General features: G+C 52.6%; 9 protein-coding genes across 9 annotated transcripts; 6 read left to right on the top strand and 3 right to left on the bottom strand.

Annotated features, from left to right (window-relative positions):
* Positions 1-244: 244 nt before the first annotated feature.
* On the top strand, positions 245-1,453 carry N0V89_008719 (uncharacterized protein; the record flags this gene model as incomplete). Its single annotated transcript, XM_056217472.1, has 1 exon — positions 245-1,453. The coding sequence occupies one exon, from the start codon at positions 245-247 to the stop codon at positions 1,451-1,453; it is 1,209 nt and encodes a 402-aa protein (XP_056069028.1).
* Positions 1,454-2,751: 1,298 nt separating this feature from the next.
* N0V89_008718 (uncharacterized protein) lies at positions 2,752-7,050 on the top strand (the record flags this gene model as incomplete). Its single annotated transcript, XM_056217471.1, has 9 exons — positions 2,752-3,175; positions 3,227-3,394; positions 3,445-3,813; positions 3,861-4,456; positions 4,503-5,353; positions 5,404-5,455; positions 5,504-6,571; positions 6,622-6,737; positions 6,795-7,050. The coding sequence occupies 9 exons, from the start codon at positions 2,752-2,754 to the stop codon at positions 7,048-7,050; spliced, it is 3,900 nt and encodes a 1,299-aa protein (XP_056069027.1).
* A 1,063-nt stretch (positions 7,051-8,113) lies between these two features.
* RSR1_2 (Ras- protein rsr1) lies at positions 8,114-8,441 on the top strand (the record flags this gene model as incomplete). Its single annotated transcript, XM_056217470.1, has 2 exons — positions 8,114-8,145; positions 8,207-8,441. 2 exons carry the CDS (start codon positions 8,114-8,116, stop codon positions 8,439-8,441), a joined length of 267 nt encoding a protein of 88 aa, XP_056069026.1.
* Positions 8,442-10,361: 1,920 nt separating this feature from the next.
* Positions 10,362-10,836, top strand: N0V89_008716 (uncharacterized protein; the record flags this gene model as incomplete). The annotated part of the gene is made up of 2 exons (XM_056217469.1): positions 10,362-10,428; positions 10,490-10,836. 2 exons carry the CDS (start codon positions 10,362-10,364, stop codon positions 10,834-10,836), a joined length of 414 nt encoding a protein of 137 aa, XP_056069025.1.
* A 2,421-nt stretch (positions 10,837-13,257) lies between these two features.
* On the bottom strand, positions 13,258-13,836 carry N0V89_008715 (uncharacterized protein; the record flags this gene model as incomplete). Its single annotated transcript, XM_056217468.1, has 3 exons — positions 13,258-13,321; positions 13,375-13,686; positions 13,745-13,836. 3 exons carry the CDS (start codon positions 13,834-13,836, stop codon positions 13,258-13,260), a joined length of 468 nt encoding a protein of 155 aa, XP_056069024.1.
* Positions 13,837-15,116: 1,280 nt separating this feature from the next.
* On the bottom strand, positions 15,117-16,941 carry N0V89_008714 (uncharacterized protein; the record flags this gene model as incomplete). Its single annotated transcript, XM_056217467.1, has 2 exons — positions 15,117-16,105; positions 16,155-16,941. The coding sequence occupies 2 exons, from the start codon at positions 16,939-16,941 to the stop codon at positions 15,117-15,119; spliced, it is 1,776 nt and encodes a 591-aa protein (XP_056069023.1).
* Positions 16,942-19,092: 2,151 nt separating this feature from the next.
* On the top strand, positions 19,093-19,840 carry N0V89_008713 (uncharacterized protein; the record flags this gene model as incomplete). The annotated part of the gene is made up of 4 exons (XM_056217466.1): positions 19,093-19,098; positions 19,180-19,314; positions 19,375-19,608; positions 19,658-19,840. 4 exons carry the CDS (start codon positions 19,093-19,095, stop codon positions 19,838-19,840), a joined length of 558 nt encoding a protein of 185 aa, XP_056069022.1.
* A 381-nt stretch (positions 19,841-20,221) lies between these two features.
* Positions 20,222-22,131, bottom strand: NOP58 (Nucleolar protein 58; the record flags this gene model as incomplete). Its single annotated transcript, XM_056217465.1, has 4 exons — positions 20,222-21,271; positions 21,322-21,509; positions 21,602-21,947; positions 21,994-22,131. The coding sequence occupies 4 exons, from the start codon at positions 22,129-22,131 to the stop codon at positions 20,222-20,224; spliced, it is 1,722 nt and encodes a 573-aa protein (XP_056069021.1).
* Positions 22,132-22,511: 380 nt separating this feature from the next.
* On the top strand, positions 22,512-24,212 carry N0V89_008711 (uncharacterized protein; the record flags this gene model as incomplete). Its single annotated transcript, XM_056217464.1, has 1 exon — positions 22,512-24,212. The coding sequence occupies one exon, from the start codon at positions 22,512-22,514 to the stop codon at positions 24,210-24,212; it is 1,701 nt and encodes a 566-aa protein (XP_056069020.1).
* Positions 24,213-24,285: the final 73 nt, after the last annotated feature.

The raw sequence follows: 24,285 nt of genomic DNA, 5'->3' as shown, positions 1-24,285 counted from the left end.
CCGAGCTCCGCCTTATGCGGGATCGCAACAGAAACACCCAGGATTGAGATCGAGTGTGACTCTTCAGGAGGCGATAGTCGGCTCCCGGTAGTAACGAACTGTTCTTGGACCGTTCATTGCTACTGCCGCGTCAAGCCTGCACCAGGACCTACTTAAGAGTGTGCAAAGGCACGATAACTCTGCACCACCACCACCATCACCATCCATCAGTACAATACCAATTTCCATTCTCTCTAATCCCAACATGTCTCAATCAGCTTCCTCCTCCGCTCCGCGCCAGCGCGTCCGCGACCTTCTCCCTACTGTCCATCTCGGACGCTACCAAACCGGTCCAAAGAACAGTCTCACAGACATACCCGGTGTGCTCGTTTCTACGCAATCGATACACTCCTCGCCAGCCTACCCAAATGCACCCCAAAATTCTATCAATACGGGCGTGACTACGATTCTTCCGCGCAAAGACTGGTTCCACCAAGCCTGTTTCGCGGGCATCTTCCGCTTCAATGGCTCCGGGGAGATGACCGGAAGCCACTGGATAGAAGAAACAGGGCTCTTGCACTCACCCATCGTCATTACTGGAAGCTTTGGGGTCGGCGCTGCGTATAATGGCATCTACGAGTACGCAATCCGCGAATATTCCGACGCGGAAGGCAAGGTAGACTGGTTCCTCACCCCTGTGGTGGCAGAGACATTCGATGGCTTCCTTCACGACGTCACTAAGTTCGCTGTTACGCCACAACACATTGTCAAAGGCATCGACGAGGCGAGCAGTGACGCCGTAAAAGAGGGCAATACGGGTGGAGGAACAGGCATGCTGGCGCACTGGTTCAAAGGCGGGACTGGATCGAGTAGTCGTATCGTTCCTGGGGAAGGCGAGAAGAAGTATACTATCGGCGCGCTTGTGCAAGCAAATTATGGCGCTATGCGAGACTTCCGCATTTCTGGTGCGCCGATTGGTCGTCTCATCTTCGAGGAGCAGGAACGTATGGCCCGTGAAGATCCCTTGAATCCGAAGCTCATGTCGCAAGCATCCCTCCTCTTCAAACACATCCAAGAGCACAAGGACAAGAAAGACGGATCCATTATCATCATCTTGGCCACAGACGCGCCGCTTCACCCCCTACAACTTCAGCGGCTAGCGAAACGCGCAACAGTGGGTCTCTCGAGAGTTGGCGGGTGGGGTGCCAATCCGTCGGGAGATATTTTCCTGGCATTTTCGACCGCGACCGAGGCCGAGGTGCAGAACGACGCTGATCGGTGGACGCCGAAGGAGAGGAAAATCGACATGACCGAAGATGCGACCATCAACGCGCTCTTTGAGGCGGGTTCTGATGCGGTAGAAGAGGCTATTCTGAATGCTTTGTGTATGGCGGAAACAACAGTAGGATTCAACGCCACGGTGGATGGGCTTGACCTAGACCGGGTCAAAGAACTGATGGAGAAGTATCTGTGATAGGGAGACAGTGGACATGGAAAGCGAAAGACCCACCCTAAGATGGCTCCATGATGATCGTTCTGTGTTCACGTGCGATCGTGATTGTGTTGATCTCGAGCTTCCGTACTCTTTCAAGCAATATCAAGGGTACAATTGGGGTAATCTCCATGCTTTGACGTTGCAGCGAACAGACTCTAAGAGAGGAAAAATGGCAAGAACGTTGCACAAATGAGGACTCATTATGAGTCAAGGGCGGTATATGTCAGACCAAGGGCGTTGCTAACCGGGCTCTATTGAGGTTTTCCTGATCTAGTAATTAGATTGTGCGACATCTTAGCGTCGTGCGTTCTTACGGAGATATTTTGGTTCTAGATGGGACACTCAGGTGGATCACATTGCATAGGGTCAATAGGTACAGCTACATAGGTGTAGTCGGGTAGAATCGGGTCCACTGATCGCGTGTTGGCAAGTCGTTCTACCGTCAATGCAGTCGAGCGTCGTCACCAAACTCGAGAACTGCAGGCTAAATGCAGGAGACGAACCAACTCCAGTGGATGTTATGCTGATGCGGTGCGAAGCCATTGTGCGGATTTAAATTTCGGTGACGGGAATCCTGTTCAATCGGCCCGGAGCGAAATTCCGCGCCGATCCTCCGACCGTCCGTTGCAGGGGAACTTGTTTGATTGGTTGTTTGGCCTGACGTCCCGCATTCGGTCGCCCCGTATTCGTCGTATCGTGCAAGAAGGCTGACCCGGGTGCCGCCGACGGACCGTCCGCGTAGTCCTTTTGTGGGTTCCTTCGTAACCGATGTCAGGCAGCCATCAATCGGATCTTACACGCAAACCTCCTTATACATCCACCGTGTACGCCATTCGCTCATAAGATCTGGTGTTTGCCCTTCATGCTTTCGGTCTTGTACGACGCACAATTTGAGGGTTTGGAACATCGTACAACACCGCAGCGGCATTTCTCCAGTCGGAATAAAAGCTGCACGCAGTCCTTGTTTCATCAGTCGCACGCCCAAGCGCCGCATTCCTGAAGTCGAAGATTCAGTGAACGGGCGTATTCCTAGCCAAGCTCGGTTGCGTATTCTCGCCCTACGCACTGCTATAGGCTTAGCTGCATCCATCCGAGCTTCTCGAACGCACTACCTTCTCTTTGCGGTATAGCGCTCGCTCGAGAAGTGCATCACCCCCCGGCAGCTCTCCTCCCCGTCGCGTGGGTGGGACCTGGGGTTTCACGACAGCTTGCAGCCGCTCACCCTCTTTCACGACATACACAGGGCCTACCTTCGTGTCCATCTAGTCAAGCTCACCATGGCACCGCGACCAGAGGAGATGGAGAAGGCGCCCATGCCCTTGCCTGGGACGGTTCCAGTGCCGGCACCGGTGCCCATCGAAGACAATCCCGAGGTCCTCGACGAGAAAACCTTGGAGGATGGCGATGGAAGTTCGGCCGCAGGATTGACCGAAGATGAGAAAAGGATCATCCAGAGACAGTTGGATGCGCCAAACGAGAAAGTCGGCTACTTCACGCTGTTTCGGTATGCCAACAAGAAAGACATGCTTATCATGATGGTGTCGTTCGTGGCCTCCATTGTAGCAGGAGCTTGCCTTCCTCTCATGACACTCGTATACGGCAACTTTGCGGGCAGTTTCACCAGTTTTTCCGTCGACGCGCTTGCAGCAGAGCGTTTCCAGCATCAGATCAATACCTTTACATTGTATTTCGTCTATCTCGGTAGGTCTCGTATTGCAGACTCTTCAAGACAAGTACTGACTTGGAACGCAGGCATTGGTTCATTCGTCTGTGTCTACGTTGGCATGATGGGGTTCTCATACACGGGGGAGCGTATTACTCAGTGCGTTCGCGAACTGTACTTGCGAGCTATCTTTCGACAAAACATCGGCTTCTTTGACCATTTGGGTTCTGGTGAAATCACCACCCGCATCAGTTCCGGTAAATCAGTTCATCCTTCTCACTTGACTTGTGATCGCTAAAACAATCAGACATGGTGTTGGTTCAAGACGGTGTTGGCCAAAAGATCTCCCTGTTCGTCTCCGGCACTTCTATGTTTTTCGCAGCTCTTGTTGTCGGATTCATCCGAAGCTGGAAACTCACGCTCATTATGCTTTCCGCAACCGTGGCTTTGGTTATCATGATGGGTTTCAACGGCGGTCGTATGAAGGCGAATCAGACTAAAGCTGTCGATGAGTACGCGACTGCCGGTACTCTTGCTGAAGAAGTCATCTCGTCTGCACGCAACGTGACAGCTTATGGAACCCAGAAAAGACTTGAAGCCAAATACAAAGCTTACCTGGACCGTGCTGCGCAGTGGGACTACAATTCCAAGTTCTGGCTCGCTTCGATGATCGCCGGTATGTATGCGTCGTCTCGATTGTTGTCTTGTCTTACACTGCCACAGGAATGATGGGTGTGCTCAATTTGCAATATTCATTAGCGTTCTGGCAAGGAAACCGCTTCCTACAATCGGGAGAGCTGGGTGTTGCGAACATCCTGACAGTTGTGATGGCTAGCATGGTAGCTGGTATCTCGATCGGCCACAACTTACCGCACCTGCAAGCATTCGGTCAGGCTGTAGCCGCAGCTACCAAGGTGTTCAACACCATTGAGCGCAGGTCTCCTATTGATCCTGAGACGGATGAGGGCGACAAGCCGGAAGAGTTCGCAGGCAACATCGAGTTCAAAGGTGTAAAACACATCTATCCCTCGAGGCAAGATACCACCGTCCTCGAAAACTTCAATCTAAAGATTGACGCGGGCCAAATGGTGGCAATGGTTGGTGCTTCAGGGTCTGGCAAGAGTACCATCTTCGGTCTTCTTGAACGATTCTATCTGCCAATGAGCGGTCAAGTCTTCCTAGATGGTAGGGATATTAGCACACTTAACCTTAGGTGGCTACGGCGGCACATAGCTATTGTGAGCCAAGAGCCTGTGCTTTTCAGCATCACCATCTACGAAAGCATTGCGCACGGTCTTGTCGGTACGGAGTTCGAGCATGTAAGTAATCTGTTCTGCTATCGCGTCCAAGACTGAGGCTTTCCAGGCTAGCGAAGAAAAGAAAACGGAGCTTATCGAGGAAGCTGCCAAGACCGCCAACGCCTACAGTTTCATCATGGACTTGCCAGACAAGTTTCAAACCAAGGTCGGAGAACGTGGAAATCTCCTGTCGGGTGGACAGAAACAGCGTATCGCTATCGCTCGCGCCGTCGTTTCCGACCCCAAGATTCTACTTCTCGATGAGGCCACGGCAGCTCTTGATACCAAATCCGAGAAGGTTGTGCAGGAAGCTCTCGACAAAGCGACCGAAGGCCGCACCACCATTGCCATTGCCCATCGTCTCTCCACGATTCGTAACGCGGATAAAATTGTGGTTATGGCCAAGGGAAGGATTGTCGAGCAGGGTACTCACGATGACTTGATCAGAAAGCAGGGTGTTTATCAGAGTTTGGTTCAAGCACAAGAATTAAGTTCCAAAATACAGCCAAGCAACCGCCTCTCTGAAATGTCCATGGGCGGAAAGGACGCCGAGGTCACGGTTGAGGGTGAGAAGCTCAACCTCATACACACTACTACCACGAAGGCTACTTCGCTACACGCCAAGACAGGGGAGAAGAAAGAAAATTACAACAATTGGCATCTCGTCAAATTCGGTTGGTTCATGAACAGAAAAGAGCACGGACTGATGTATACGGGCTTCCTCTTCTGTGTCTGTGCCGGTGCGACACCCGCGATCCAGGCTATCTTCTTGGGCAATTCGATCAACGCATTTTTTTCACCTGAGACATCAACTGGTGGCCATGGAATCTCCTTTTGGTGTTGGATGTTCTTCATGCTCGGTATCCTTACATGGGGCGCCTACTTCCTCCAAGGCCTGACCCTGTCAAAGTCTTCAGCGTAAGTCAATCTAAGGATCGACGTGTAGCATAATGACTAATATGCACTAGTTTGCTCATCTCACGTGTTCGTGAAGATGCGTTCAGTGCCATCCTGCGTCAGGTAAGTTCCGATCGATCTCGCTGGCGCGCAAAACCTGACCCGTTGTAGGATATCGAGTTCTTTGACAGTGACGCCGTAACTTCGGGATCTCTCGCTGCCTTCCTCTCCACTGAAGCCAACCGTCTTGCTGGTATGAGCGGCACCACACTTGGTGCCATCATCACCGCATGTGCCAGTGTCATCATTGCCATTATTGTCGGACTGTGCTTCGGCTGGAAGCTCGCTCTTGTGTGTACCTCAACGATCCCGCTCGTCATCGGTTGCGGCTATTTCAGATTCTATGCGCTCTTGCGCATGGAGAAGCGTACAAAGGAATCAACAGATTCCGCCTCGTTTGCCTGCGAGGCCGCGTCTTCGATTCGCACCGTGGCCACACTGTCTCTGGAAAGCCACTTGCTAGAGCAATATCACGAAAAGCTTGTTGCGCAAGGCAGGGGGAATCTGAAGTTCATGAACATATCTTCACTGTTGTACGCCATGAGCCAGGGCTTGGCTATGTTCATTTTTGCTCTTGTCTTCTGGTATGGTGGTAGGTTGATGCTGAGTATGGAATATACCGTGCTGCAGTTCTTCATCGTCTACGCGGCTATCATCAACGGTGCGCAGTCTGCTGGCGCTATCTTCTCTTTTGCTCCAGACATGGGCGAGGCGCGGGATGCTGCAATGCTGCTTAAGTCTTTCCTGAACCGCGTACCCAAAATCGACAATTGGTCTACCGAAGGCAAGAAGATCGAACGTCTTGCAGGAAAAGTCGAGCTTCAATCCGTGCGCTTCAGTTATCCCGGTCGTGCTGACCATCGCGTTCTGCGGGGCGTCAGCTTGACAGCGGAGCCGGGACAATTCATCGCCCTTGTGGGTGCGAGTGGCAGCGGCAAATCTACCATCATGCAACTCTTAGAACGCTTCTATGACCCCACCGCCGGCGCTGTTTTGGTCGACAACGTGGAGCTAAAGGACTATAACATCCAAGACTACAGAGCGCAGTTGGCGATCGTGAGTCAAGAAACAACGCTGTATACGGGTACGATCAAAGAGAACCTCCTAGCGGACAAAGACGACATTCCCGAGGAATTGGTGGTTCGTGCCTGTAAGGATGCCAACATCTACGAGTTCATCGTGAGTCAAAAATACTACCTTTGTGCAACGCTCAAGTTGACAATACGCAGACGTCCCTTCCTGATGGTTTCAACACCCTTGTCGGTGCGAAAGGTGCTCTCCTTTCCGGTGGCCAGCGTCAACGCATGGCCATCGCCCGCGCTCTGCTGCGGGACCCCAAGATTCTGTAAGTTCTTTCGATCGTCTGTCGTCTCGAACGCCGTTTGGCTGACACCACGCCCAGTCTCCTCGACGAAGCCACTTCAGCTCTCGACTCAGCCTCGGAACGAGTCGTCCAGGACGCGCTCGATGCTGCCGCGCAAGGCCGCACCACTATTGCTATTGCGCACCGCTTGTCGACGATCCAAGACGCCGACGTGATCTATGTTTTTGATCAAGGGAAGATTGTGGAAAAAGGACGGCATGATGAGCTGATGGGAAAGAGGGGTGTGTATTGGGAGTTGGCGCGGTTGCAGGACATGGGCGCATCCCAGTTTTAAAACGACGGAGCAAAGACGTGATTGTGGTGAGTCAATTTTTAGAGGTTGAGCGTTCAGTCGAAGATACCCCACTCCGGTGCACATATTCGAGAGCACAGAGGAATTCATGTAGACGCCTATGTTAGATATTGTAATTGGAAGTCAAGATGTCAAAGAGGCGAGACGACGGATGTCCTGATCAATGTGCCTACATATGCAGGAAGCTTGGATATTGTGTTGTAGCAAAGCCCAAGAACCGCCACCATTGACCTCGGGATGTTGTGACACGCTTTCGCGAAGTCCACTTTGTGGTCACGATGCTACAGAACCTGCAGATGGAGATTGCGTACCGACATGTGACATTAGGGCTGCAAGAAGACAATCGCTGCCAGAAGATCGAGATCGCAGATGCTACGGATCTTCACCGAAACTTCTTGCGCGGCCCAGCTTCCTTCTGTGGCGCACAAAGTGGAACGTAGGGTCATTTTTCAATGTCACAGACTCGCCGCCGTTGTGTCAGGGGTACGTTTGTCGTGGTGATCAGAAGGGTCACAACGCACTGGACCGAGGAATGCCAGCGTAAGCCGACAGATGCCCGATGCCGAAAGCAAGAGGACAGCCCAGAACAAGTGCAAGTCCGGACTAGATCCAGGGGAGCGAGATAGGCGAGCCATTCGTACGCCAGTTTGCACGAGTCCAGTATGGGTTGTAGGCTGGAAGGCTAGAGAAGTCAGATGACAAGGGCGCCATGACGTCAGGCGCGTCTAGACTGCGCGATTTCGCGGCGATTTCGTGATGCGCAATCGATCATCTTGCAGCGAATGCGGATTCGGGCGTTGTGAATGGGAATGTGGCCTTTTGCGCCACGATCGTTGGCATTTGCCCCACGCACATGATGGGTGACGTCGATCCAACGTCATGGCGCCGCGTCCGAGCTTCCAGAGCTGTTGACAGAACTACAAGTAGCCCCTCACCAGGCACTCTTCCTTCCTTCATCCTCACAAACACTCGAGCTTCTCTCCAAACTCTCAACTACGACAATCTCTACAAATCACCGTTCACCCGAACAAACAACCTAAACACCATGTCTTCTTCCAACACCAACGCTCAGGGCGAGTACGTGCTAGCTACCCCTCCATACCCCGCCTTCCCAACAGTCACTTACTTTTCTTCACAGGGGCATCGTCGAGTCCACCGTCAACACCGTCAAGGACAACGTCAACTGGGCCGCCAACAAGCTCACGGGTAACACCGAGGAGGCTCAGCGCCGCGCCAACCAGGAGCAGGCCAAGCACGGCAACACCATGGGCGACAAGCTCGACGGTGCCGTCGGCACCATCAAGCACGGCACCAACGAGGCCACCGACAAGACCAAGGCCGACTACTACGACGGCAAGAGCCAGACCCACTAGATACCCCCTGGAGGAGAGCTGTTATGGCGCATGACTTGGTATGATTCACGAACGCTTGATGGGAATTCCTGATACCCTGATACCGATACCTTTATCAATATCTAAGACGTCAATAATGAAATCAATGTAAAGAACCGAAATGTGTTTTAAATTCATTGTGATGTTGGTCTGCTGTTCTCGATGCTAAACCTTTCACAACCTGTCGCTGTCCGACTTGCATAATGTTTATTATAGCAACACCAGCAGAATACGCCCAGAACATGTGCCTCAAGGACCTTTGTCGACTGGGTGCTCCCACTACGCGTTAACGAAAACCTTGATGGTTGAGCGACTACGCGTTCTTAATTGCAGCCCGTACATATTCGACTACGCATGTTGATGCGATTATCTGGAAGATGATCTGTTGTTTGTGATACCGATCCTCGACCCTCAAGATAAGAGGTATCTGAAGTACACTTGCCCTTCTAGCCAGTACGAAAGTCTTCCTTATGAATTGGTCGACAACACCTGTGACATACAGGTCAAGGATATTAGCCTAACACTGAGGCATTGAGTTGTATATATGATCCACCAAATATACGCACAAATAATGCGACGCTACTAGTGGGCTTGGGTTGGTAGGGGCTCCCTACGCTTCCAGGCTGTACAGGATCTCGAGCGACCTCGGGAGCACACATCCAATCAACGGCCTCGCCACATATGGAAACACCTCTCCAGCCGCTTTTACAAAGAGAAAATCTTTCACGGGCTGGTGCACAAAGTAGATGGTGGTTTCTCGTACGGTAGGGCACGATCCACGGAGCCGGATAATCTCCCGTACTTCTGGTTCGCCGGCTATATAGATTCCTAGTACGATTGCTACAAGAGGATAAGGCTGTCTACCGAAAGGGTTCGCTGACCTGGAGACTTGTAGACTAGCGCACTTATCGACCTACGATGTTGAAGCGGAAGCGTCCTAGTACCACCTAGGCAGTCTATGAGGTTCTCGATTTGTTAAATCAAGGATCCAGTAGATGTACTACGGCCTAGCAAAGGCCAAGCACGGGTGCTTTCCTTGACGGTCACTTGCCCGGCTCATGGATCTTGTCCGTAGCAGCAAAGTACGAGATTGATATCAAGTTCTTCGACTGACACATTCATCTCTGGTGGCATTCTGAAGGAGCGGTAGTGCATGCGTCTTTTCAATTATCGTGGGTAACTTCGGGACGAGGTTTGATACTCCGCATCAGTGATGATTGTTTCAACGCGTTCTTTAGTGCATCGCACGCTCCTCTCGCGCGGCAAAAGTTTGCCAGGGAAGTTTGAAACGAATCCTACGACCTTGTAGGCAGCCCTATTACGTTATTCTAGTTTATGCCTCGCAGCTAAGCTTTCATTCGCGAAGCCTTCCATCGATTAACAACACTTCGCCCCTATATATGAAGGATTTGTGACATCAACACCTCCTATAAGGGACCCGAAGGATCCGCGACACCAAGACGTCGCACGAGAGACATTGTGGCTGCAATCCTATGCACTACCGGGAAGCATTCGTGACATCACCGCGCCGTACGACGGGCCTTCGGATCGATATATGCTTTAGAGGCAAGTTGATCAACACCTCACTTGGAGAATAGTTCCCCAATAGCAGGATCTGTTAACGCCCGTATAGGATTGTTCAAGGCTAAGCGAACGGATAAACACCTAGAGCCGCTATACCAAGAATCATGAGACACTAGGATAAACTCTTGTGTATTGCTTAGCTTTAATACCATTTTCGACTTCAAAATGGTCAGATCAAATGTATAAAAGGCCACTGGATCTGCTCTTTACATCTCATCATCCAACAGGCAACACAAATACAATCTACTCAGCCTTCTACACATCTTTTAGATCTCAGGTCTCAAAAGTCGAACCACGGACACAACAACAACCGTCAATATGAAGTTCAGCATCATCGCCAGCATCTTTGCTCTCGCCAGCATTGGCATGGCCGCCCCGTCTCCAGGTACGTGATATTTGAGGATGCATCACCTCACGATCCTCTGGCTAACCGCTACTCTCTATAGATGATGCGGTCAAGATCAACCAAGCTTTGGCAAATTATGAGAAGATCACCTCGCTTAAGGCGCGTGCCGCTGCACCCGGTGCGACTCTGAACAAGAGAGGTCCCTGCCCCGAACCGGGATCCGGCAACATTGACCCGTGCTGCTTTGACGGAGGCCCAGACGAGAACTGCCAGTCTCGCTCCAACTGCTACACCCGTTGCGGTCCTAGCGGACCCAATGACATTGGAGGTCCTTTGGGATGTCTTGCTGGTAAGTTGTCCTTGCTAGCAGAAGTGTACAAGATCCTTTACGCTTACAATTTCTATCTAGGCTGCGCCTCGGTCTGCCCTAGTGACCCAGTGTGTTAAGTAAAAAGGTGTTCCTCTACCCTCCAAGAGCCGCTACGGTGGAGGGCACTGTAATCCTAAGGGAACGACGAGCAAATCAAGATAGTATTAGTCCCGTTGGTTTCCATCGCAGCTGCTAGGATGGGGGTTGTAGAGCTGTGTTGGTTCCCTCTCGCACATAGCCCTGATCATTATAGATTAGTCACAGTTGGTCTCTTTTGTCCATTTATGTGAGACTAGCTCTACTACTTAGCACAATACAGTAGCTTATAGAAAAAAAAGTCTGAACCTACGAATCTACCCTATAATACGTTTCCTGACCCAAGTCACTAGGATCATCAAGTAATGCTGGAAAATGATATTGGCCCTACAGCTTAATGTGCTTCGTCTCGCTCAGATAGACAGACCTTTGTAAAGAATGGTAGAAGACATCTTAATGGTCGTAACTTTGTGACAGCTAGGATCAGATGAGGAGAGCAGATGCCAAAGTACGTGATGAGAGATTTTGGCCTTTTTTATCCGGTCCTAATGTCTCAGTACCCATGTTTGGTCCGGTACAATGTGTGTTCCGTCACGAGTTGATGTACGCTATATGTGACGGTTCCTTGTTATGGGGGTCCTTCAGTCACCCATGGTACCCGCAAATCCCCAAATGGTGATTGTGTTGCACTCAGTTACTATCCCGATCCTCCTCTCCTCTCTCCCTATCTCTCGCCTCCTTCCTCTGTCTCTCTTTAACCCTTCTTGGCTTCTTCGCACTAACCGGTCCCTCTGCACTCCTATCTTTCCACTATCATCGAAATTTTGTTAGCGCGTGCTCTTTTCTTGCCTGTGGACGTCAGGTCGACTTACCATACCGCCGTATCGATAGTTTGGGTGTGCATCTTTCAAGCCCCGAGAGTCTTCTACTCCACCGGAAACTGATTTCCAGCATGCACCAGGGCACACAAAATGCCATTGATTCGTTTCGTCGATCTGACAGCGGACAAGGATGGAGCGCGGGGTGGAGCACAGGGTGCAGGCTTTCGTCATGCTGATAAGTGCGGGTGCACTTTGGCCAAAGCGTGCAACGAGGATTGACTAGTCGTACACAGAAGAGCTCTCTCCCTGTTAATATCTGGGGATCATGGGAAATGTCGATGTTGTTGTATGAAGCTTCCTCCACCAGATGTAGACTCGAGACTGATGATGTCATGGCTAGCGCACGAAGCTACTACTTGTGTAATAAGGTAAGAATCATGAAGATAGATATATGCACCTCAAGTACCCCCTCACGCATTACAAAGCCCTTGAGCCTTTATTCTGGTCCTGATATGACTATATGGTTATGAGCTCATATTGCTGTTCTCTTAAGGTAACAGCCCACCCAAAGGCAACTCCCGCCTTTTGACCACAACCCAGCCACCATCTAAACCTTCCCTTTGACCGGCACGCTCCTTCTAATGTCCCCTGCCCTCATGCTCCAATGGGTCATCCGGATATTTCCTCGAATGTGTGACCGCCCACATCAACCCCTCACTCAACACGGGCAGCACCAAACCTTCGCCTCTAATCCTTCCTAACCCGGCGATTCTAGACAGCTTTTCTAGCCACTCTATTGTATGTGCCTCCTCCCATGGGATATCTTGGAACTGCTTGCCTTTTGATCTCGTCTGTCGCGCCCTCTCGGTCTCCCATTTTTCCTGTTCTTTGAAAACAGCGGCGGAAGCGGCACTAGTGTGTTTTCCAAGGTGCATATAACACTCACGTCATAGAATTGTAGATTGCCGTCTTGGTCCATCGTTCTTGTTGGATGGGTGGCGTGAACCGAGGCAGCGCTTCCGGAACCTCTAAAGGGGGATCGGTATCTGGAGGGGAGTTGTCCGGGATATAGAGGGATGGGATTCGGTTCAGCATCATCTATCCTTTCCACGTGTAGATAAAAGGTATTGTACCAATCAAGGTTGGTCGGATCCCTACCTTGCTCCACCTGCCGTTTCTCTTCGTCCGAAAAGTTGGATGCGATCCAAATAGTTCTCCGCCTTAAGAGCAGCAGCTGTCACCGCTCGTAAGAGCTACGGCCAAACACCAGGGCGGGCCAAGCGAGTCATGTTGGGGCGTACCTGCTGCACCGGCACCAACAACCGCCAGGGATTTGATCTGGCTTTTGGTGGTCATAGCGCTTTGATGGTGTCAGTCCTGCCATATAATGTTCATAACAGTGGTTTGGAAGGTATCATCTGATAATAGGTGAGTGTTCTCGTCTGACAAAATGCGTCGAGTCATTATTCCAGCACATAACGCAATATTAGTCACGTGTTGGGATCTACCCATGCATATACAGCTTAGCCGAAGCATGCGGATGTATAATTTCGCATCAACATGGATCACTGCTCGATTATTGCTGCTGATGTTGATTGTCCTGTCGCCTTGTGCGATGTATGCATCAGCACCGTCCCCACTCTATTTCCGCCAGAACAAAAACCAGATCAGAAATGCTGCAAATAAGAGCGCCGGATACGGATTCCTACCGATATTAGTCACCTCTTCTTCAAGTGTCCCAGCTTCAGAAAGGCTCACCCTGATCCGCCCCCTCCAAACTCAACCTGACTAAACTCCTCTTCTTCCTCATCCGTGGTCGTCTCCCCATTCCCCCTCTTTCGCGCATAGGTCACCAACTTCTTAATCGCATTCGCATCCGCACCCCTCACAGCCTTACACACGACTCCATTTCTCAGGAGCAGAAACGTGGGCATGGCGGAGATCTTGTACTGCTGCGCAACTTCTTTCGTCGCATCCACATCCACTTTGGCAAAGGCTAGCTTCTTATCTATGGCATTTTCTGCTGCGATCTTTTCAAAGAAAGGGGCGATAGTCTTGCAGGGAGGACACCTGGAAAAATTGAGATTGAATACAGCTTGTCAGAAAGAAAGTGGAAAAGGAAGCTTACCAAGTGGCCCAGAAGTCGATAAGGGTGTACTCGTTCTCGTGGATGAGATCTTCTAGCTGAGGGCTGCTCGATATAGACGTGTATCTCGCCATATTACCAGGTTCCAGTCTCACTATGTCGGAGTGCGGTGCGTGTCGAGGAGAGATGGATCTGCTCAGCCTTTGGGAGCACGACGAATACAGTGGGGCTGCCAGCCACGCACCGCCACATCGGCTTTCCACAGTAGGCCTAGTGTTTACCCCGCGCTTGTCTTGATCCGGGAACTACCTAGGTTCACTTTTATTTCTGGCACGACTTTCTACGAAGTGGCATCAACCGCGTCAAGGCAATCATCACCAGGCTCTCTGCTGATAATAAATGTCTCGCTCGAGCGTTTGGCCTTTTGAGTCCGGCATTGGTCCATCTCAAATTTTAGGTTGACATTAGCTGGAAATGAAGCAAAGAGCACAATCAGGGTAGGCAATGCTGCGAGATATTCTTGTAACCAAGCATGTGGGCTACTTCTTGAACATGACATGATAAGATAGCTCCCAGCATTATGTAGCGTGTAGTCAAATCATGCCTTCCATTGCTCTGCTCGCTATGTGCGGCCGGAGCACACATTCCAAGGTTGTCAGCAACTTGTCTGTACTATGGGCGTCAGTCAGAAGTGAAATACAAGCCTTCCACTTCGCACTTAAGTAGTTACCTTGATGATGATCTTGAAGTGAGCTACACATGGTTCATCGGTACAAGACAATTGAATCGTGTTTGACACACACGACTGTTGACGTATGAAGTTGAGGCAGCGGTATATACCAAGTCTAATTTGGCTAGTCTATTGGCATCCGTCCCTAACTACCTGGCCGATGGTAACATTGCAGCGTGGAACTCCCTTCCTACCAATGCCGTACATTACCAAGAAGTACGCCCGTAGGAGAGAACGGATGTCGGGTCAGTGAGGTTACACTTTACGGCCAGGGGCGCCGCACGCCTGTACATGGGGTAATGATCAGCATCCGCAGAACAGGATTAGCCTAGCGTATGACGGAATGCAATTCTGCGGGATTCCATCTAGACCAGGCGGTCAGCTCGTGTTAAGGGGAATTGAGAGTATAAAGAAGTTGAGCGCAAGCACTTCAAGAGTATTAGATTAGTGGTGTTTCTGTTTCCTTGTTCCCCTTTCGCTAGCCTATATTTTCCTGCCCAACGCCATGCCATGCTATGCGAGAACGGGTATTAATCATGCATCGCTTCCGAAACGCCTTGCTCTCATAGCGGCTGTTCGCTCATGTCGTCCGAAATGTCGTATATGATGACTGCGAGGTCATGCCCATTGCCTTGGACCCTATGTTTCATCGGAAAATCATCCTCATACTGCCTCACAACGTCTTTATCCTTGCAGGATGGTTCTTCGAATAATGAAGACACCCACTTCAACGCCTCTCGACTCCAATCGGATATCGTCGGCTTTCCGATTCGCAACGCCGTCCAATACCTCTTGGATCAGATGCGAGCCTGTCATCTCCGACGAGGGCAGCTTCTTAACCTGCCGGAAGTACTTGTTGACCGTCTCACGAATGCGAGGTTTTTCTTGTTTGATCCACCAGTCGTTCGCCCATGCCGATCTCTCCAGAACCGCTTCTTCCTTTGATGCTTGTACCACCGTAAAGACCGAGTTCTTTTCGCCAGACCCGCCTTCGCTCAGCATACTACAATAGCGCGTTACCTGGTCCTGCAGCCTCTCGTACTCATCGAGGTAGTTCACCGAGCTCATCTGACCCAGGCTTTTGCCTAGTTCGGAGGACAGGTCATGTACAACTGTAATCGCGCGCAACAATGGGTCGAGGATCGGGCCGAGATAATGTTGCATGAAAGAGCGAGCTCCGGTTTTGGTGGGGTAGATGAAGAGCAACATGCCGTTGTGAGGTGACAGCTCGGCCAATCGGTCATGGAGCAACGAACGACCCTTCAGTTGAAACATTTCCGCATACTCGTTGGTGTTCGTTGGCGGGATGTAGCGCTCGACTATGGAGATGTTGACGCTACCGGGGGGTACGACGGGCCGTGGAGAAGGGGGCAGGAGCTTGGAATCAAGCTGATAGTCTGGGATTGCTACCGCACTATCGAAGACTTTGCTGGTGAAGTATTCATCCCCACCAACCGCGGGACCGGGAGTAGAGGGAGGCGATTTAGGAAGATCGGAAAGTGTGAAGCGGCCGGGGAGGGCATGAAAAACATTTATCCAGGCCGTGTTGGTAGGCGATTGATCATGAATGGCGGCGATGATCTGTGGGAAAAGATGGCCGGTGGTAGATGGGCATGGCAGGGCGTGAGACAGGATCTTGACGGAGCTCACAGCTTCAGAGGTCGACTCGGTTACTGCGACTAGTCAGCACGCCTTTCCGGTGCGCTCTAGAGCTGCACTTACTGAGCGTCTCTTTTACGCTTTGCGTCCAGGCTTCCATGCCTAGCATACCACTCACCTCTGCAACCGTGGGGACGACGATGGGAGCCGACCCTAGTGACGGGGCGCTGGCTACGGTAGCAAGATTTGGCGACTCTCCTGGGTCGGAATTGGGTGGTGAGCCAAGCGCGATAGTCTTGACATTCACAAAGGCTCCCCAGTTGAAGGTGCCTGGCTCTGTTGGTGGTGTTACGATGGGTACGATGCGATCAAGGTCGGCCTTGGCGGGCCTCGGACTGGTGCTGTGAAGATCGTCGGCGCCGTCGAGCTGGCAGATGCGCGGGCTGAGGACATGAAGAGGGTCCTCGGGCTTCGACAGTGGACCGGCGCCTACGGAAAATGAAGGATTGGCGTGCAAACGAGGTCGATCCGGATGAGGAGCGGCAATGCCTAAGACGTCGAAGGATGGGAGGCGTAGGTTGTGCGCGGTTCTCGCTATGGGTGGGGTAGGCAGCGAGACATGGGACGCTGGGACGACGGTGGGTGCGAAGTCAAGGCTGAGATCCGGCTGTGTGTCGTGGAGCGGGCTTGGAACGTCTAAGGGTGAGGGTGCTGGCAATGGGAAGGGAGAGATCAGAGATGATTCGAGAAGAGCAGGGCTGTCGTTCGCGTGTGCCGAGCTCAATCGACCACGAGCCACGGGTTTGGGACAGAAGGCGCCCACGTCCCCGTCCGGCGTCGGCAGGCTGGAAGACGAGCCGATGTCGCGGTGCTGCTGGTTCACCAGGGCAGAGATGTTGCTGTCGATCATTGCAGCGATAGACTTGCTGGCGGGCACGCACGGGGGTGCTATATCATCAAGACGAGGCCGGTCACGCTACTCGCAATAGCGATAAGGGCCCGTGCAGAACCGATATTTGAGCAGCCTTCCCGCTTGGGGCCGCCTCAGAAGCAGATGCAGAGGGCGGGATGCGGAGGCCAAGCCCAGCCTTCACTGTGGCGGGGCGGACCAGGGCAGAGGGGTGAAGGCAGCGTACGACAAGCGAGTGGACGGCGTAATGCCAGCAAAGAAGGGCTTGGACGTCGACCAATGCGGCACGCTGGGCAGCAGGGGACGCAGCGCGAACGACGAGAAGCACTGGGCGTGGTGATGGAGAGGGAGAGGTCGAGCGAGGGGAGTGTATGGGTGCAGCGGAACCAGGGCCGTCCAATCAGCGCGCGGTGCCGGGGCGTTCCTGCCTTTGCGCCACAGGGTCGGGGTCTAGATCGCGACCGACCCTCGCAGCGACTGCTCCTCTCAACCTCGAGAGCAACATGGCCTGATTCTTCATTGCCGTCTGCGCCGTCAGCCTGTCCGACATGCAACTCGAGGCGTCCGTCGCTGCTCGGCCGCCCGTCTACACCGCTGATCGGCTGCGCTTCGCCTCCCTACGCGGTTCTTCCCTGCTCCACGCTGGCAGATTTTGCGGCTTTTTGACGGATGAAACATGGCCCGCAGCTGCGCCAGCCCGCAACGGGACACCCACCGTTGTTCGCGAATCTCTGCTGTGCCGTAGCCATCGCGCTGCTGGAAATCTCTGACCGCGAACTAGGTCACGGCCTGCCTGTCTTTCGCTGTGCGGGGCGACAGCGCCCTCTGGACGCGAGACGCTGTCGAAACGTGCTGATGGCGAGCATTGTCTTGCTCGTGCGTGCGCTGCTCTTGGACGAGCATTCTACTGCATTCCAGATTACAGAGCTTGCGAATCATTGGCGATATATCCGCCTGGCCGGGACCACGTTGCAGCCATGCTGGTCTGGACTGCGCAAACATGACCAATATCCGCGGCTCCAGCGCACCCATCCATCGTGGATTCAATATGGAGTTTTCCAAGTTCAAGGGAACTTCTGCATTGGCATCCTTCGCGTGGGTTGCTCCATCAATCCGTCTGTCTTTGACCGCCATAAACGAAGGCATTCAGTGAATCTTACACTCAGTCCTGCGCAGAGCCACGGGAAGGCCGAAACTCATGCAACATGCTTTGCTACTCCGTTTTGTTGCGACATTACAGATGAGTACTCGCCCTGGTTCCCTTGCTGGCATCATCCCTTCTCACAAAGGTTTCTCGCTGCATTGGAAGAGATGTAGCCCCGCCTCGACAAGGTCGTCGCGGCCTGACACCTGATTGACTGGTCCGGTTGCACCGGTATCCCCACTCCATAGCTGTACAACACTCCAAGACGACTCCAATAGATGTGTCATGATTCCAACATTCAGCTCTGCTCCATATGCGTTGACAACATTGAAGCTTCTGAGAGACTTTGAACCGAGTTCCTTACGAACCATGTAGTCGCTCGATGGAAGGCTTGGTCTTGCACGAATAGGTCAACGTCGAGTCCCTACGTTTCAACGATATTTTGATAGATCATCAATATTGCTCCGTTTTCCTGATGCGTACTGACCGTGCAAATGCTCGCTCTGCACAACTCACCTATACGTGCCAAGACCTTTAGCGCTAAAAGCTGTCCGCACCAATGGAAACATTTTGTCGAAGTTGCGCATTTTCCAAACGATACACTCACGCTCTACAATCGGACCAATATATACACGCCACACCAGGAGGCTCATTTGTAAGTGAGATGTGATTGGTCTTGGCACGCAGCAAAATACCTCGTCATGACCCGCCTGCGATTGTGGTGCGCTCGTTTTTGCACGTTTAGTTATTCATCATGCATTCCTGTTTAGACGATCAGCATCGCTGTACGGAAGATACGCTGGCACATCGTCCAGTGACTTTTACTTCATCGCTCTTGATTCGGTCTTATCATGAAGAAGAAGTAGCACTAATACCTTACTAGCTATATACCAGCGTTGCGTCAACCGACAACTGACTTCTCCTATTCGTCTGCCTACCATTGTCTACCTGAAATCTACGCGTGACAGTCACGGGATCATTAACCACAACTTTCGCTGGCCACAGCCATGCATGTACGGCTTATCCCACGCACTTCGCCACACCCTTCCTTCACCCTTTCACGCGTAGCACGTGCCCAAACTTACAGCTCACAGATCAAGAACCCTCAATCTGCACTTCTCTCCAACCACGAAGTATACCAACACATCCGCTCAGAATCCGACTACTATCTCTCCAGAGAGCACAACCGCGACAAGACCCTCTCCAACGTCCGAGAGATACTACAAGATGTACATCGTCGCTCTCACCAACTCATATGGCTTCCATGCTAATCGTTGACTGTGTCGCAGGGTCTGCGATATTTCGAGGGCGACCCCAATGCCGCCGGCGACGTCGCGCAGTGGACTAACCCCGCGAAAGAAATATCCGATTGCCACGCTGAGCGCCCAATGACGCTGTACAAAGGGCCGCACTCGTTGCTCCGCGCGTTGGCTCCGAAGTATCGGCTGAACAAGGCGGAGTATCTGCAGCTCTACAATGTGCGGCCGACGTCGCGGATCACGCTTGAATTGATCATTGAAGAGGTATGTCGCTCGCGTAGTAGGGATGGATCGCCGTTGACAGATTGGATAGGCAACGACGCGGTTCAGTGAAGAGGAGCTAGATGACATGCTGCAGCAGGTGCTGAATGTCTTCTATGAGGAGGAAGCGAATATTCCCGCGGGCGTGGAGGACCAAGAGATGGAGAAGTTGCCCGATGAGATGCTTGGTGATTCGAGGAGGAAGCATAAAAAGAAGCTGAAGCGGAGGGCATGAGGCTTGCAGACCAAGGGGATCACGATCTGGTCCGATGGAATGGAGCTGCGCATTGAAAGGACAGATGATGAGTACCAGTTGCATGACAGGCACAAGGCTTTGAACGTGTTGGTAGATTCACACTTGATGCGGCGGGTATTCTCAAACAACCACTCATCACACATCATCCCTCCCACCCTTCATCCAAAGCTACATGCACATCCACAGAAGTGAACAGAAAAGATACAAGTATGCCCAACCCGAATCACACAGATGCGCCACTCGCCGTATATAGCAAGTCAGATAAACATCCCATACGAACGCCGTCGCCCATTTTGACATGCACACTCAACGTTTTCGAGTAAAAGTTTTTCGAAACGAAGGTACTTGAGGCAGAGACACCTAGTCCTTGCTCTTCTTCTTCTTCTTCTCTGTCTTATCCTCGTCGTCATCGTGTTTTCGCTTCTTGTCCGACGTGGCTTTCTCTGCCTTCTTCGCCTCCTTAGCGGCCTGCTTTGCAATCTTGGCTTCACGCTTCGCTGCGCGCTCAGCTTTCCGTGCCTTTTTAGCTTCCTTCTCGGCTTTCTTTGCGGCCTTCTTGTCCTTGGGAGTGGACCCAGTGACCTGCTCCTCTGCGTCTGAGTCTGAGTCCTCAGCACCGGCATCGCCCATGGTGACATCCTCGTCCTCATCTTCGCTCTCAACTTCCTGTACGAGCTTCTTCGGTGTCGTTCCATTAATCTGGCCCTTGGCCTTCTTCGCAGCAGGCTCGTCACCCGTCAGGCCATCAGCGTCAGGGTTGTACTTCCGTGCCTCCTTGACTTCCCATTTCTGCGCAACCGGTACCTGGTTAGCATTCGCCAAGCTCTTCAGAGGCTTGCCTTCGAGCGCCCTCAAACGTCTCTCTATGGTGGACCGCGCATCACGACCGAGCTGAGCCTTCTCCTCTTCGGTCGGTTCCTTGGAAGTATCTTCAGAGCCGACACCCCAGGTGCTGAGAGCATCTACGCGCAGACCGAGGGCAGACTTGGCAGCCAGCATACGCGCAATCTTGCCCTTGTTCTTGCCAGTGGCCTGGCCAATAAGCGAAGCGTGATAGATAAGACCGTACTTAGGTGTGTCATGCTTGGTCTTGAGAGCTCGGAACAGTGCCTTTTCAGCTCCAAGAATCTGGATGGTGGAACCTGGGGACTTGGCTAGGTTGGTCAAAGAACCGGCGTGCGCGATCAAGCGAGCTCCAACGAGGTCACCAACCAACTGGGTTAGGTTGGGTGCAAGCGCCTGCATGCGACTGCTCAGGTAGTTGGAAAGGCTCTGGCGGTGCTCGGTAAGATCGACCACTTGCTCGGCCAACGCACTCGTTGCCTCCAGATCTTCTTCACTGATTTCGGTTCCCATGGAGATCTCGGCAGCAGCCTTGACAGCCGTCTCAATCTCTTCTGGCAAAATGGACTTTTCAATTATCAGCATTGTGCATCTTGTGTTGTGTCTGGCCAACTTACAGAAAGATCGGCTTCGCGAGCGTTGGAGCGGAATCCCATCTTGAGCACGACTCGACTGTAGGCGAGGTTGTCGTTGAGAATCTTGGCAAGTTCCGGGAAGTGCCACCCGTACCACTCCTTAACTCTCATGGCATACGTGTTCAGCTGCTTGTCTAGGACGTCCAGACTGCCGATGCTTTGAATGATCACTGGAGAGAGGTCAGCCAAGCTTCATAAGAGACAAGATGGGTTGCGGATGGCGTTGCCGAAGCATTATGCCCAATGCGAAGGATGCACGTACTAGTATCAACCTTATCCGGAGAGAACTTCAACTTGTGCCGCGAGAGCGAGTGGGCCAAGCCCAGCCTCGTCGCATTGACTTCGTTGGGGACCATGTCAGGAATCAGGGATGGCAGATGTTCGCGAATAGCCCTGTAGACGTCGCTGGTGGATGACTGGTCGCTGACGATCTTGAGGGAAAGGCCGGGCAGCTGTGCGATGGCGTTACCAAGCTTAGCATCGGCAACAGCGAGGGACGCCTTGGTCTCATCCTTGAGCTCCTCGAGCAGTTTCGACAGCAGAGGCGTCACCTTGCTGTCCGAAAGTGCAGCGGCTTCGTTGAGAGCGGTGACGGCATTCTCGAATTTCTGCATAACATAAGTTTCGATCTCGGCTTTGCAAAGCTGGTCTTACGGTAAATTTCTTGAGCTTCAAAGCGCCGGCTGCGTCTTCAACCTTGGTCAGGTCCTCGCCGCCCTTCAGTAGCTTCTTGTCCTTCGCCTTGAAGAGCGCATAGCCGGCGCTGGTTTCGCTCAGAATGAAGACACCCATTTCTGTGCTGGTTCTAGTGTAGAGCTGCGGGAGCTCCTTCCTCCTACGACGGCTGGTTCGCGTGGCCTGAATGCAATTGCGCAGCTAGTGTTGTAGCTTCTCCTTCTTCAGACGGTACTTGTGCAGCAGTCGTCGCTGCTTGTTTGGGTGCGGGCGGGCGCGTGCGTGTCTCTTGCTGGACGGTGCGAGCTTCCAAAAATTTGGTCGACTTCGAAAAAAGTTCGCCGTGCATGCCAAGGCGCTAGAGATGGCCCACCCAAGCTCTCCAGCGGACTGCCATTGGTACGTTGAATAGCTTCGCGACGGAGTGCATCAAGCAGCGCTCGCGCGCTCAAATACCATGAATTGACGACTTCGTTCACTACCCTTCGCTCCAAGCAATGTCCTCATCCGGAGAGCGCAAGGTATCTGCTTCTCTCGGCAGGTCGGTTCGAGGCACTACCCCACGCCTTGCCGACCTCGCATCTACGCCCGAAGCTCCTCGCACACCGACACTCGGGCGCTCAGTGTCCTCCCTCTTCGGCTCCCCCGGCGGCAGCTTCCGCACCGAAGATGAGTACGTTGTGATCGAACTTGGATCGCGGTATGTGCGCGGTGGCTTCCCGGGCGAGAGCACCCCACGGTGTACCTTATCCTACGACCCGGACAATCAGCGGCGGGTGGGAGACTATCGCCAATGGGATCCTGAGTACGGACAAAAGAGGCGGAAGCCGAAGAGGGGGCAAGATTGGGGACAGGAATTCGAGCTGTATCGCATGGATTTGAGCCAAGTTGACTTGGGAGTCGTCGAGGACAAGTTCGAGAGGATCATGCGGGAGGTGTACAACACGTACTTCGTGCTCGACACGAAACCGCGCCGGATTCTCCTCGCACTGCCGCCCAAGATGCCTCATGCTTTGATGTCGACGTTACTGGACGTCCTCTTCGGAGGCTTCCTAGCACCGAGCATCACCCTCATGTCTTCGCCAGTCCTCTCAACTGTTGCCGCAGGGTTGCGATCAGCATTGGTGGTGGACATTGGTTGGGCTGAGACCCTTGTCACTGCTGTTTGTGAGTATCGCGAGGTGCACGAACAGCGAACGGTACGAGCGGGAAAGCTGTTAAGTGAAGAGATGGCAAAAGTGCTCAATGCGGCACTGGATGAACATGCTGGTTATCAGGAGTTTGACGACATCTCTTTCAAGGAAGCTGAAGAGGTACTTTCGCGCGTCGGTTGGTGCAAGTCAAAGCCTAGGTCAAATCGCCGAACACTATATTTCCCTGCACGCACATCGCCCATTCTTGAGGAATTCGAAGATGCGGTCGAGACGCCTGAGCCGACGGTGACCATACCGCTTTCGAAAGTCTCGCCCCCATCAGAGATCGCCATACCTTTTGCAACGCTTGCCAAACCTGCTGATAATGCACTTTTCGCTACTGAGACCGCCCTGAATGAATTTGATGATCACGAACTGCCGTTGCATCATCTCATCTATCGGGCGTTACTGTCCCTACCTATGGATGTTCGTCGCCTATGCATGTCACGTATTATCATCACGGGTGGTGTCGCTGCCCTACCGGGACTAAAGAGTCGCATCCTTGCCGAGCTCGAGGCGCTCGTCCACACGAAAGGCTGGGACCCCGTTCGCAACTATGGCACCGCCAGTGCACGACATGATCACATCTTGCGGCAGCAAAAAGAAGCTGTCGAGCTAAGGCGGCAAGAAGGGGACGACAAGATTTCGGAGTCGTTGGATCCAGACAACCCTCTTCCGGCAGGTTTACGTGGTCACGAAGAAGACACCATTGATGCAAAGCTTGCGCACGTCGCCTTGAGAAATGGTCCGCCGCCGGCCAGTGTCGTTGGTGGAATAGTGCGTGGCGTCGAAACATTGGGTGCTTGGGCAGGCGCGAGTTTGGTCGCCCAGCAGCGCATTAGAGGTATCGTCGAGATTGACCGGGAGCGGTACCTACAACATGGGCTGCAAGGTGCGAGCAAGGAAAAAGAAGTATCAGTCGTACCACAGCGGCAGAGTATGGGACCTGGTGTAGCCAGAGGTGCTGGTGAGCGAGCGAGCTGGACGTTGGGCGTGTGGGCGTGAGCCTGATTGTGCTTTTTCAAGCGACAATATTCCGTGATACCCCTTGCACAAGGTGCACCTTCTGCTTATACAT

The sequence above is a fragment of the Didymosphaeria variabile genome (assembly GCF_027946475.1).
Source record: "Didymosphaeria variabile strain IMI 356815 chromosome Unknown scaffold_6, whole genome shotgun sequence".
NCBI classification, from domain to species: Eukaryota; Fungi; Ascomycota; class Dothideomycetes; order Pleosporales; family Didymosphaeriaceae; genus Didymosphaeria; species Didymosphaeria variabile.
Note: the sequence above shows the minus strand (reverse complement) of the source record. Positions and strands in the feature narration are given on the sequence as shown.